The 14,818-nt window shown below is 35.6% G+C and overlaps 1 protein-coding gene across 2 annotated transcripts in view; it reads right to left on the bottom strand.

The window, feature by feature from the left end:
- The window catches only part of CREBRF (CREB3 regulatory factor), a 58,229-nt gene that overhangs the window by 5,926 nt on the left and 37,485 nt on the right, over positions 1 to 14,818 (bottom strand). For both annotated transcript variants that reach the window (XM_055325239.1, XM_055325240.1), the window contains exon 8: positions 11,256 to 11,378. In XM_055325239.1, the coding sequence (XP_055181214.1) occupies positions 11,256 to 11,378 (123 nt within the window). The remainder of the gene's footprint in view (positions 1 to 11,255; positions 11,379 to 14,818) is intronic.

Here is a 14,818-nt window from a genome sequence, read left to right as displayed (position 1 = left end):
TAAAGTCCAAATAATAGTCCAAACCCAAACTCCACACTGTCACAACAAGCATTGTTCCCCAACTGACCATGTTTGCCCTGTTGTGTCAGTCTCTTCCAACTGCTCCAGCCTCTGTATGTCTCATGAGTGGGCTTTACCCACACAACTGAAAACACTGGCCTGAAGGATGTATTCAGTCATTAAAAAAATTTTTTTCAGTCATTTGTATTTCTTTTTCTTCATTTTAAAGAAAAATGAATGAATAAAGTTGGAAGAGAAGGGGGAAAAAGGTGGGAGACAGTTTAAGTATGTTGAGTTTTTCATTTTTATCTTCCTCATCTTCTACAGCTGAGGTCAAAAGATACTTTAAATCAGTATGTCAAATAACAGAGCTAGTATAAGCATGTTTTAAAAGTAATGACAAAAAATGATTAAAATGAGATAGAAATAGAAAAAGATTTAGGCATGGCTCATAGGAAGAAGTCACAAGATACTGTAAAAAACAGAGAACTGACACTACCTCAACCATGTCATTAAATGTAGCATGACCTATAAAGAACTTATGAAACTCAACACCCAAGAAACAATCCAATCATGAAATGGGCAGAAGGCATGAACAGAAATTTCACAGAGGAAGACATAGACACAGCCAACAAGCACGTAAGAAAATGCTCCGCAACACTTGCCACCAGAGAAATACAAATCAAAACCACAGTAAGATACCACCTCACACCAGTGAGAATGGCAAAAATGAACAAGACAGGAAACAAATGTTGGAGAGGATATGGAGAAAGGGGAACCCTCTTGCTCTGTTGGTGGGAATGTGAACTGGTACAGCCACTCTGGAAAACTGTGTGGAGGTTCCTCAAAGAGTTAAAAATAAAGCTACCCTATGACCCAGCAATTGCACTACTGGGTATTTACCCCAAGATTCAGATGCAGTGAAATGCTGGGGTACCTGCACCCCAATGTTTATAGCAGCAATGTCCACAACAGCCAAACTTTGGAAGGAGCCTCGATGTCCTTCAACAGATAAATGGATAAAGATGTGGTCTATATATTCAATGGAATATTACTCAGCCATCAGAAAGGACGAATACCCACCATTTGCTTTGACATGGATGGAACTGGAGGGTATTATGCTGAGTGAAGTCAGTCAGTCAGAGAAGGACAATCATCATATGGTTTCACTCACATGGGGAATATAAGAAATAGTGAAAAGAATTATAGGGGAAAGGAGGAAAAATGAGTGGGAAAAACTAGAGGGTGACAAAACATAAGAGACTCCTAACTCTGGGAAACTAACAAAGGGTAATGGAAGGGGAGGCAGGTGGGGGGGATGAGGTAACTGGGTGAAGGGCACTGAGGAGGGTACTTGATGGGATGAGCACTGGGTGCTATACTATATGTTAGAAAATCGAACATACATACATACATAAATAAACATAGCATGACCAATAGTGGGACAAACTGATATATGTACCTCTTGATTGATGGAATGAGGATAATCACCCATGATTCTTGGCAAGAAAATTTAACTGTATTTAGTCAGGAGGAAACAAACAACTCCAGATGTTGGGAAATTTTACAAGATCAACTACCTGAATTTTTCATGGAAAAAAATATGCTGGGAGACTGATCTAGATTAAAGGAGACAAAAAGATATAAATAATGCAATGATCCTTAACAAACAAACAAAGGCTATAAAGGACATTACTGAGACAACTGGAGAAGTTTAAATATGGACTCAATATAGATATTATAACAGTATTGAAGTACTTGAGTGTGATACTGGTATTGTGCCTAAGAAAGAAAATGTCCTTGTTCTTGAGAAATACGTGCTGAAGTAGTTGGGGATGAAGGATTTGGTAGAAGTTACCTTCAAATAGGAATAAAAAATTTAGACAGAGACAAAAATAAAGGAAATATAGCAAAATATTAACAACTGGGAATTTAGTTGAATCATAAGCAGATGTTCATGTGCCATTTCTACTTTTCTTATAGGACTGAAATTTTTTAAAAATATTATTTATTCATTCATTCATTCATTTATTCATGAGAGACACAGAGAGAGAAAGAGACGCAGAGACACCAACTCTTCTTGTATTTGTCCAAATATGAGAAGGTAGAGGGAGAAGCAGGCTCCATGCAGGGAGCCTGATGTGGGACTCAACCCCAGGTCTCCAGGATCACGCCCTGGGCTGAAGGCGGCGCTAAACTGCTGAGCCATCCAGGCTGCCCTAGGACTGAAATCTTAAATGAAAAGTTAAGAGGAAAAAATGAAATATACATGTTATGCTATAGTTAAAATTTCATCTCACAAGACAAAAATACAGAGCTTATGAATTATCAGAGAAAACATATAAAACTGAAACTATAATAATGAATCATACAGTGAATGATATAAAAAGGAAAAAGCCATATGAACAAAGCCTAACAGATCTTTTGATGACAAAACTAAAATTAAATATGAATCAATAAATAAAAATGACCTAAGTTCACCTATTAAAGAAAGATTCCCAGTCTAATAAATAAAATCTAACTCTATGCTATGTACAAAAATCTCAAAGTGAATTTGATGCTATACTTATCAAAATAAATTTTAACTTAAATATTTTTAAAGAGATGTATCTAATATAAAGTATTCAGAAAAACTGAAAATTAAAGGGTAGGCAAAGGTATACTAAGCAAATATAAATAATAATAAAGCTGCATTCATGATTGTAATATCAGACAGGATTGAATTCAGAGAAAAAGCTATGCTTCATGATGATAAAGATTATAATCTGTAATGAAGATCTAGCAGTAAGGAATCCTATTCAAGCAAAACCACAGAAAATATGAGAAAAAACTGATACACATTAGTGAGGACCTTTCTCAATCTTAGAGTAAATGTACACCTACAAAAATAAAAAAGGAAAAGAAGACCTAATTAAGATTACCTGATGGAACATATTATGCAGTCTTAACACAACAGAAAATATGTCTACTTTTCAAATGCCCAGAGAACATTTAATTAGGTTGTAATAAACATAACATGTAAATAAATGTAATCATGTTAGATAGCTAAAAAAAAAAAAAACTCTTAAATACATCACAAAAAAAGAGAAATTAATAACAAAACTAGAAAAATAATAATGTCGACCTTCTGGAAAATTTTAAATATTTCTCAAGCAGTTTTTTTTTAAGATTTTATTTATTTATTCATAGAGACAGAGAGAGAGAGGCAGAGACACAGGCAGAGGGAGAAGCAGGCACCATACAGAGAGCCTGATGTGGGACTCGATCCCGGGTCTCCAGGATCACGTCCTGGGCTGCAGGCGGCGCTAAACCGCTGCGCCCACCTGGGCTGCCCCTTCTCAAGCAGTTTTTGCAGAGTAAATCAAACCAAAAATTCAGGGGCATCTGGGTGGCTCAGTCGGTTAAGTGTCTGCCTTTGCCTCAGGTCATGATCCCAGGGTCCTGGGATGGAGCCCTCTATTGGGCTCCCTGATCAGTGGGGTGGTCTGCTTCTCTTTCTCCCTCTGCCCCTCCCCCTGCCTGTGCTTTCTAGTTCTCTCTCAAATAAATAAAATCTTACTAAAAAACACCCCAAATTTCAAAGTATTCAGAAAACAAATATGACATATCAAAATTTATGACATATAGCTCAAGCAACTCTCAGGAGAAATTTCAAAAGTTTTTAATTATATTAATGAACAAGAAAGAGTAGAAAAGAAGTGAATTAAGCATCTAACTGAAGAAATAAGAAGAATTGATGAATTCAAGAGCTGGTTCTTTTTTGAGGAGAGAAGTAGAACTACCTATAACTAACCAATTCAAGAAATGAAGGCAAACACAGTAGACATAAAGAAATGAAAATGAAGCATTAGCCACCAATACAGAGGCTATTAAAAAACAAGACAATTTTTATAAATTTGAGGGCATGGAGGAAGTGGATAATTTTCTAGGAATATGTAAATTATCAAAACTGACTCCAGAACAGCTTGTAATCTAACATACAGAGAAAGTTTTCAAAGAGTTAATCATAAAAACATACTAGACCAGATAGTTTCAAAGCTTGTTCTACCAAATCTTTAAGAAAAAGAAACCCCAATTTATTTAAACTGCTCCAGGGAGGAACTCTAGAAAGACTGTTGTATGGCAGCACAGATTTTTAATCTCAATTCCCATTATAAAAACAGAGATTAACTAGAAAACCCATAAACCCATGAAAAACATAACGAGTGACAATGTATCTTCAAAGCCCCCAAAATTCAAAAGGGTGGAAACAAACTACCAAAAGCTACAAGACCTGTATGGTATTAACTTTACCAATACTTGTGCAGGATGAGTCAAGGGGATTAATGGGCCTGAGAACAAAAGAGTCTAAAATAGCCAACAAGTTACTCACTGGAAGCCACAGGAGACCAATATGAGAACAGCTGAAGCTGTGAGAGATTTGTCCAAATGAATAGGGAGTATAAAAAGTGAGTACAAGGTGAGTGTGAGAAGCCCCCAGGGGAAAAAAAAAGCCCACAGAAAGATGTTGAGGGGCTTGAGCAGTCTAGCTCTGTGAACTAAAAACTGACTAAATAGGACTCCCTTGCAGGACAGGAACCAGGACTGGCAAGAATCAAAATTGGGCAAGACAGGCACAATAGATATGAAAGAAAGAAATGGTCCAGATAAAAAGGAAGAGGAGCACAAAACAAGAAATTTCAGAAAACAAGCTGCCCTGTGCACCTGCCCAGCCACAAGTTGTTCTTCTTGCCTTGCCCTCGCTGGACTGTGGGCTAGTGACATACAAGTGTACCAAAGAAATTCCCTCTCATCTTTTGCTTTTGAACATCACTGCTACCTCCAATAAAGGCACTTGCCCACAGGTTCTTTTGGTTTTCTACCCACCTCCCCCAACCCCACTGCCCTGTCTCCTCCCTACCTGCTTTGTTGAGCCCTCTCCCTTATTGCTCCCTCCATGTGGCTCCCCTGTGGCATGTGGTGACAAATGTGTTTTTCTAGGGTAAACTTTCTTCCTGCTCCTCTCCTGTGTCCCCTTCTTAGGATGGACTGAATCATCATCTCATAAATGAAAGCAAAGCATAGCTTTATATTAACTAAAAAAAGAGGACTCTGTAAAGTTTGAAGTTAGAAAAGCTATCCTGAAGTAAACTTTTCAAAGTTTAGAAGAAAGAGTTTTATGTGTATCAAGGTAAAAGAAATCCCAAAAAAAGTTACCGTAAGAAAAAAGAGAAGATTTCTACAAACAATGAAAGTGTGCCTGAAAGATATATGCAAAAATGACCATATCATACGATTATTATCCCAAATAGTCACAATCCACTATTATTTCAAAATGAACTCAATGATTTTCAAAATGAACTAAAAGACATTAAAGAAAATGTTACATGAAAGAACTACAAAAATCAGAAATAGAAAAACTCAGAAAAGAATGGGAAGAAAAATTTAATTCCTGAAGTTAAGACAAAACTAAAAGAACAAGGTAGCCTACAGAACAGGAGAAGGTATTTCCAAATGTCTTATCAGATAAAGGGCTAGTCTCCAAAATCTATAAAAAACTTATCAAACTCAATGCCCCCCCCCAAATAATCCAGTCAAGAAATAGGCAGAAGACATGAACAAACATTTTTCCAAGAAGATATACAAATGGCCAACAGACACATGAAAAAATGCTCAACATCAATCAGCATCAGGGAAATACAAATCAAAACCACAATGAGATACCACCTGATACTGGCTAGAATGGCTAAAATGAACAACTCAAGAAATAACAGATGTTGACGAGGATGTGCAGAAAGGAGAACCCTGCTGGTGGAAATGCAAAATGGTGCAGTCATTCTGAAAAAAAAGATGGAGGTTCCTCAAAAAGTTAAAAATAGAGTTACACTATGACCCAGCAATTGTGCTACTAGGTATTTACCTAAAGGATATACACATAGTGATTCAAAGAGGCACACTCACCCTAATGTTTATAGTAGCAATGTCCACAATAGCCAAACTATAGAAAAAGCCCAGGTGTCCACCAACAGATGAATGGATAAAGAAGATGTGGTATATACAAACAATGAAATATTACTCAGCCATCAAAAAGAAATGAAATCTTGCCATTTTGCAACAATGCAGATGGAACTAGAGGGTATTATGCTAAGCGAAGTCAGTCAGTCACAGTAAGACAATACCATATGATTTCATTCATATGTGGAATTTAAGAAACAAATGAACATAGGGGAAGGGAAGGAAAAAAGATGAAAATAGAGAGGGAGGCAAACCATTAGGGATGAACTCTAGGAAATAAACTGAGGGTTGTTGGAGAGGAGGCAGGTGAGGGGAAGGGATAATTGGACGATAGGCATTAAAAGGGGAGGGCACTTGATCCATCAGCTGCATCACTAAATTCTATCCCTGAAACTAATAATACAGTATATGTTAACTAAATAGAATTTAAAGCATTTTATTTTTAAAGAGATTTTATTTATTTGAGAGAAAGAAAGAGAGCATGAGCATGAGCAGGAAGGGGGCAAAGAGAAAGGGAGCATCAAGCAGGGAGCCTGATGTGGGGCTTGATCCCACGACACTGAGATCATGACCTGAGTCAAAGGCAGAGCTTAACCCACTGAGCCACTCAAGTACCCAATAAATAATTTTAAAAAAAGACAAAACTAAAAATACAAGAGCAGCAAATAAACACAATAATGCTTTTAAGAGAAACAGAAGAGCAAAGGAGAAAGATTTTTAAAATAAAAAATAGACAAAATAATTGATCAAAAGTGAATATACCTCAGAAAATACTAAAGATAGGCAAAAGAAGATCCAACCCACAAATATTAAGTCATCAAAAAACAAAACAAAAACACAAATCACAAAACACAAAAACAAAAACAAAGCAAGGGGGCCCTGAGTGAATCAATCAGTTAAGTGTCCAATTCTTGACTTCAGCTCACTTGACAGGCTCTGCACTGGGTACCAGACCCAGCTTAAAAAAAACAACAAAAAACCAAAGCACAGAAACAGTTCAAATACTAAAAAGAGGCGGGGGGGGGGGGAATTAAAAAAAATACTAAAAAGATTTTAACTACATATTTAAATAGCACAGTGCACACATGAAAACATCAACCTAAAATGACCAATTCCAAAACAAAGTCTAGTGAAATTACTGAGAATTAAAAGAAAAAGAAAAATCCTATTGACATCTTGGAAAAAGACCAAATAAGTTATCAGGAAAAAAAGTTATGCAACTATTAGCGCCTTTTTTTTTTTTTGCAACTATTCACTTTTTTTTTTTTAAGATTTTATTTATTTACTCATGAGAGACACACAGAGAGAGAGACACAGGCAGAGAGAGAAGCAGGCTCCATGCAGGGAGCCCGACGTTGGACTCGATCCCAGGTCTCCAGGATTAGGCCCTGGGCTGAAGGCGGTGCTAAACCGCTGAGCCACACCCCGGCTGCCCAACTATTCACTTTTAAATAGCAACATTTTATGCCAAAAGAAAAAAAATAAATAAACATATTTAAAATAAAGAAAATGTGAGTCAAGGATTTTGAATCTGGTAAAACTGACTTTTTAGATATAAGAAGAATATTTACAAATTTATCAACATACAAAGTCTTTAAATTTAAAACTGAAAAAGTAAAAAGAATCTTTACTTGTAGTGTTAAGTTCCTCCCTCTACCTAACAAAGGAACTGAAAATGATTTCAAAGAACATGAAAGACAGAAATGTGCTGAAATAATAAATAAAATATTAAAACAACAAAAATCCATTTGAAAAAAACATCAAGCAAATTTACCAGGACTTCCTATTTGGGTACTGAATTAATTTATGCAGAGATATAAATTAACTGACTGTTTAGGAAAATATCGATATTTAGGATTTACTCTCTGCAATTGTTCTTCACATAAATATAGTTTTGTTCAAAACAGACTTTTGACCTTTCATAGTGTTAATGTTTTATATAAATATACTGTCCTTAGTCCTGTTTCATTTTGTAATGTACTCTATTTTAATGTGTATTTAAAACTACTTTTGAAAAAGTCATTCTGTAAATATTAAGGTTGCACATTCATTTTACTATTCTGTAAGCTTACCTAGTCACTGTTTGTCATTTCTCAAAGCTTGCAAAAATAATTAACTACAGACTAGAAATAATCACTGAAATACCATATTATTTGGAATGCTAAAATGGAAAAATTAAATTTATTTTGCTAGCCAATTATATCACAAATAATTATCAGTTAATACTATGTTGTGAACATGCAACTTAAGCATTTGACTAATCTTAATTGGCTTTGTTCTGAACAAAATATTTAATTTTCTAAAATATGAATGATGGATTACAGGAACAAGGTAGAAATAAAACTATTTTTAAAAAAATTTATTTTATTTTTTTTAAAGATTTATTTATTTATTTGTTCATGATAGAGAGAGAGAGAGAGAGAGACAGAGACACAGGCAGAGGGAGAAGCAGGCTCCATGCCGGGAGCCTGACACAGGACTCGATCCCGGGACTCCAGGATCACACCCTGAGCCAAAGGCAGGCGCTAAACCGCTGAGCCACCCAGGGATCCCCTAAAACTCTTTTTAAAAAATTTTAAATGGTTAAGATATAATATGGTAACACTGACTACTAATACTGAGTATTGAGAATTTATGTGCTCAGCAGGGTGCTAAGTGCTTTATATGCACTCTTCTCATTTAATCCACCCAATTGTCCATATTTTACAGATGAATAAAAGTAGGTTGAGGGAAATGAAGTTACTTCCCTAGGGTCCTCATGCAGTAAGTGGCAGGGCCAGGAGTTAAATCTAGAACTGATTTCAAATACTCTGATTTTAACCACTACAATAAACAAGCTTTTGCTTTTCGAAAACATGATTTTAATTTTTAGACCATTGCTATTGCTAAAGCCACAGAGAAATCTAGTCTTTTTTTTTTTTTTTTTGTAAAAAGATAGGAACAAGGCATGCAGATCTAAGGTCCCTTAAAATAAAGAAAATGTTTCAAAGAGGAAGATAAATGCTCAAACTGTCAAATGTTACAAAGAATGTCAAGAAAAAGAAATTCTCAAATCAGCCTACTGGATGAAGCAAGTAGCACACCACATGTGAACTATTCAGGTCAAATACTACAGGGATGGGTGTCAGATGATAGGGCTAAGTCATGGTGTTTGGGGGTAGTGTGAGCACTGGAACTCAAAGAACTTACTTCGATATCTGGTTTGGCCATTTATTGATTGTATGACTTATGGCAGGTTACTTTAGTACCTTGCCGCGTTTTCAATTCCTCATTTGTAAAGCCAGCATAATACATACCTCCCTTACAGAACTGTAAAAGTAGATGACTAACCAACCTTAACAGACAAGTCCTGGATCGTAGTTAAGTACCTGGTAAATACTAGCTGTTGATCCCTTCCCTAACACCCAAGGAATCCTTTCTGGGCCCTTGATCTCTCGTTTAAATCTTCTCCATTAGCCTTCAAACATGAATGTTGTCAAATTCATGAAACTGTTTTGTCAGGTTCTACATGCATTGCTAATTTAATGATCCCAACTTGTCCTTCAAAAACGCTAGAATACTTCACACTTAGTATGAGCGCAATGCTTAGAAGAGAAACTAATAATTTCAAAGACCGTGAGAAACTAAACTAAGCGCATGGAAGCATTCAATGTGTACTGATTTTTTTTAAAAGATTTATTTATTTATTCATTCAGAGAGAGCGAGAGAGAGGCAGAGTCACAGGCAGAGGGAGAAGCAGGCCCCATGCAGGAAGCCCGATATGGGACTCGATCCCGGGTCTCCAGGATCACACCCCAGGCTGCAGGCGGCACTAAACTGCTGCGCCACCGGGCTGCCCCATGTACTGATTTTTAATTAAAGAAAACACAATCATTTTGGTAGCTGTGAGAGGTATTTCTGTGTAAACAGAAATGAACTATTGCTCACTTCTATCTAAACATCTGATTTCTTCACAGCAATTGCCACAATGTTATATTTTTTCCTGTTAATTCTTTGTTTCCATTTTTAGACTACAAGCTTCGTAAGAGTAGTGACCAAATCTCTATTATTCATCCCTGTGTCCCCAACACTTGGCACATAGCAGGCTTTGAAGAAACTTTGATGATTGAACTTATAGTAAACTAGAAGTTAGAAAAAATATTTTAACAGAAATGTAAAAAAAAAATCCAAGATATTTACAATTTTAAAAAATAGGAACAATTTATAGTGTTTGTTACTCTAAAATTCAGGTAAGTAACTAGATAATCATTAAAAAGTAAGCTCAAAAAAAAAAAGTAAGCTCTAATTTTTTTTAAGTGGCCTGATTGAATACACAGTCAGTATTCTGGGGAAAAATGAACTGGAATAAAGTTCTCAAGTAACCTAAGTTTGCCACTCTACACAATGACTACATAAGAACCCATTTTTGTTTTGTTTTGTTTTAAAGATTTTATTCATGACAGAGAGAGAGAGAGAGGCAGAGACAAAGGCAGAGAGAGAAGCAGGCTCCATGTAGGGTGCCTGAGGCAGGACTTGATCCCAGGACTCCAGGGTCACACTCTGGGCAGAAGGCAGGTGCGCTCAATCACTGAGCCACCCAGGTATCCCAAGAACCCGTTTTTAAAAGACAGTCCTAGAATAAATATTGCTAAACAAAGAATATATAAAACAGCTGAGCCAATTTTATAATGCTTCAGGGTTTTCATGGATTGCACTATGCTGCAATGTCCTTGGGATGCTACTCATCTGTAAGGTGATTTGCTTCTATGGCAGCTAAGCTCTTGCACCTCTAGAGTTCTCATGTCTATATTAGCTACCTCTCCTTTCTCTGCCAGGTATTGCTCTGCCTGACTTCTGGATGTCTGCCTCTCTGTTCCTCTTCACGGTATATAATCCGTTCAGGGAAAAAACAGATAATTAAGTTTGCTAAAATCCCACGAAATGTATTACTGAGTAAAACATATAGGTAGGAACCTCTTCCAAAGTATAAATTGCAGGCTTGAGAGCTCAGGGATCTTTATTTTTCCCATAAAAGGTTAAAGTTGCTGGAAGTTCATCTTTCCTAAGTGTTAAAATAGTTCAATGATTAAGTCTAAATAACAAATTGTGGTAACCAGCAGTACATATTTATAAATGCAAAACCTGAAAAGACAAAACAACTTGTAAAGAAGAGTAACTACAATAAGAACATTTGAGTTTTTCCTTAAAAGAATGTTTAATATCTCCTTAAATCATATATCTTATGCTACATCTTATTGTTATGAATTTAATATTATTCTTACCAAGAGTATCTTTAATGAGTATTTCAAGCTTCTGCCCCATGTTGGGTCCTCTTTCCTCTCTTGGATTCTGTACTCGGTTTACAATCTCTTGCTTGATGGAGTTGATTACAAACAATAAATTATCTGTAAGACAGAACAAGACACTTGGGACACGTCACTCTAACATGGAAGAATTGGCTTTTTGTGTAATTACAGTTATTCAGTTAAAAATGGTGAATTTGTAAGAAAATATTAAGTAGTGATGGTTATGTTTTTTTTCATTTAAATTCAGTTAGTCAACATATAGTAGTACATCATTAGTTTCAGATGTAGAGCTCAGTTACAAGCTTTTTTATCCAAAGAAACTAATTTCAAATGATGTGCCACTTTTGATAACATATTGTAGACATGTATCAATGTCTACTATCCTGTAAGCAACTTGACTTATTTGTCTTTATGGCTTTAAGAGCTATAATACCTGTATATTGAATCACAGAATCTTAATAAATGTTTATTAAATAAGTCAAATGAAGTCCTTCAAGTCCTCCAAAGACAAAACTTTAAAAAAAAATCCCTAAGCTTAAGAAGAGAGTTAATCAAAAGTAAATAGGAGGTAAATAATAAAAAGCAGAAAACAATAAAACACCAGAAACATACAACAGAGAAAGTTAACAATGCCAAAAGTGGTTCCTTAAAAAGGCTAACAAAACTGATAATCTACTCCCATCCCCATCCTCAGCTAAAGAGATCAGTCACCTGTATCTGGAATGAGAAAGGGGGTTATCACTTGAGAATTTAGAGCCATTGAAAGGATAATAAGAAAATGTTATGCCAACAGATTCAACCACTTGGTAAAAATGTCATATTTCTTGAAAATGTAACTTAACAAAATTGACACTAGAAGAAATGAAAAATCTGAATAGCGTATAATATTAGTAAAGGAAATAATTTATTCAAAAATATCCCAAAGTAAAACCAAATTAAACAAATTAAAAAAATCACAAAATACCATTAATACAAAAACTTAAAAAAAAAAAACAAATAACAACAAATATTACTATCTAACCAATCCCACAACCATCACCAATTCCAAAATTATCCTAATATCAAAACCTTTTCAAAATAAAATAACAAAACAACACAACACATCCCACAATATAAAATATACAAACCCCCAACCCCCCAACAACTCCCCTCAACCCACAACCATAAAACCCACCCCACCAACCCTCCAAAAATACACATCCAACACACCCCCCACCCACCCACCCCCCCCCCTATAAACAACCTACCATCCCTTTAATTAAAACCAACCCCCTACCCCACCCCCCACCCCAAACCCCCCCCTACAAACCATACCAACACAAACAACCTATCACCAAATATACAAAAACATTCAACCATTTCCAATCAATACCCCCCCCTTATCCCCCCCCCTCCCCTAATAACCCATACCCCCCAAACACCCACCACCCCAATTCCCCCCTCTCCCAAACATACCCTATCACTCCTTACCACACAACCCCATCAACCCCCCCCCCACAAACAAACATTAACACTTAACCACAATCTCAATCAAACAAAACCATCTAAAACCCACCCAATTACCATAAACCTCCATTATCAATCCAATAAATCCCCCCAATCCACCTACACATCAAACTCCCTAAAAACCACACTTCCACACCAAAAATATCATAATCATCAAAACCCCCCAAACCACATTTCACACCAACACACCCCCATGACCCCACACCACACCCCAAAACTCCCCTCACCATATACAACAATTACAAATACCACCACCACAAAATTATCAAAACTCCCCATCAATATATAAAATAAAAATTTCAAAAATGATTCCATTTTTATAGAGCACCAAAAAATATAAAATACCTAGTAATAGATCTAACAAAAGATATTAAGCATTGTATACTGAAAACTATAAAACAAGGCACAGAAAAATTAAAGGAGACCTACAAATGGAAAGAGATACCAAGTTCATGGATTAAAAGACTCCATTTTATTAAGATGGTAATTCTCTCCAAATTGATCTACAGACTAAAAGCAATCAAAATTTCAGTAAGCTTTTAATGTAAAAAGTGATACCAAAATTTACATGGTCATGTAAATAACCTAAAATAGCCAACATAACTGAAAAAACAAAGTTGTAGGATTAGCAAGAACTTACACTTACCTGACTTAAGATTTACTATAAAACTACAGTAATCAAAATAATTTGTATTCACATAAAAATAGACAAATGATCAATGGGCCAGAATACAGAGTCCAGAAGCAGACTCCTACATATAGGGTCAACTGATTTGACAAAGGTGAGAAAACAACTGAACAGGAAAAGAAAAGCCTTTTTAATGAGTGGTGTTTGGTCAACTGGATATTCTTACGGAAAAAAATGAACATCAACTATCACTCCACACCATAAATAAAAATTAACCTAAAATGGATCATAAACCTACATGCAAAACCTAAAACTATACAAATTCTAGGAGAAAGCATGCAGAAAAATATTTTGAAAGTGGCAAAGTTTTTCAGAACACTAAAAATATGAGATATAAAAGGAAAAACTGGCAAATTGGAGTTCATCAAAATTAAAAATTTTTGCTCTTTGGTAGCTCTTGGAGTTACTCTACTTTTCCATGACTTGGTTCATTTTCCAATTGGGGATGTCTTAGGGATGTCCCTTCTCAGTGTGGTCTATACTTATATTTACTTGGGCACTTGATCTTTAGCAGAGTTGATTATGAATTTATTAACTCCTGTGTTTACATTTTGTTAATCCTTCTCCCTCTGCCAAGTAAATTCCATTTAAACATTTTAAGTGGTATAAATTGTTTAATCCTAAAATAAAGGGGTTAAAAAGGCAGGGTATTGTACTGTGCTTAATTCTACACAGTACAAAACATATAATGCAGAATAACTAAGAACTTCAGAATATAAATAAATAAACACAAAGGATAAGAATAACAAATTTTTTGTAAAGTTTATTTCATTCTGAGATTATTCCTGTCTCAATTTTTTAATGCCAAAATATCCTTCCTTGTGTGAAATTACTGTAGTTGTAGATGATGGTTCTTTTTAATGTCTTCACCTGGCAAAACATAAAGTTGGTAACCCTATAGTTTCCAAATCCCAAATTCTTTTTCAAATGTCACTGACTTGTGAATTATAAATTCCAGAAACTAATGGGTTAATAGATGGGTAGTGGATAATTAAGTGTTCCACAAAACAATAACAGATTGACTGACAGATATTTCAGGCATCAAGGGCACCATTCTCTTGAGAGATGTACCAGAAACCCCAGGAAGAATTTTCAAACTACACGTGGCAAACTGCATGAGAGCATTTCCTGGGTTCTAAAATGACTTCTAAACCAATAGTTGAGGCTGGCTATTCCTCCCCAGAAACTGGAGGAGAAGCTAGTTAAGACAAAAGTGGAAGAGAAATAAATGAATGAGAAGATCCTAATTGAGAAGAAAATGGTACCTTTTAAAGATGGGCCTTTTCCTACATGAAAATGTAAGAGGCTTTAAGTCAGCTTTAGAAACAAGAAAAATTTAAGACAG

The sequence above is a fragment of the Nyctereutes procyonoides genome, unplaced genomic scaffold, assembly GCF_905146905.1.
Source record: "Nyctereutes procyonoides isolate TBG_1078 unplaced genomic scaffold, NYPRO_anot_genome, whole genome shotgun sequence".
NCBI lineage: Eukaryota > Metazoa > Chordata > Mammalia > Carnivora > Canidae > Nyctereutes > Nyctereutes procyonoides.
The sequence above is the reverse complement of the archived record's forward strand: the minus strand, read 5'-3'. Positions and strand labels throughout refer to the sequence as shown.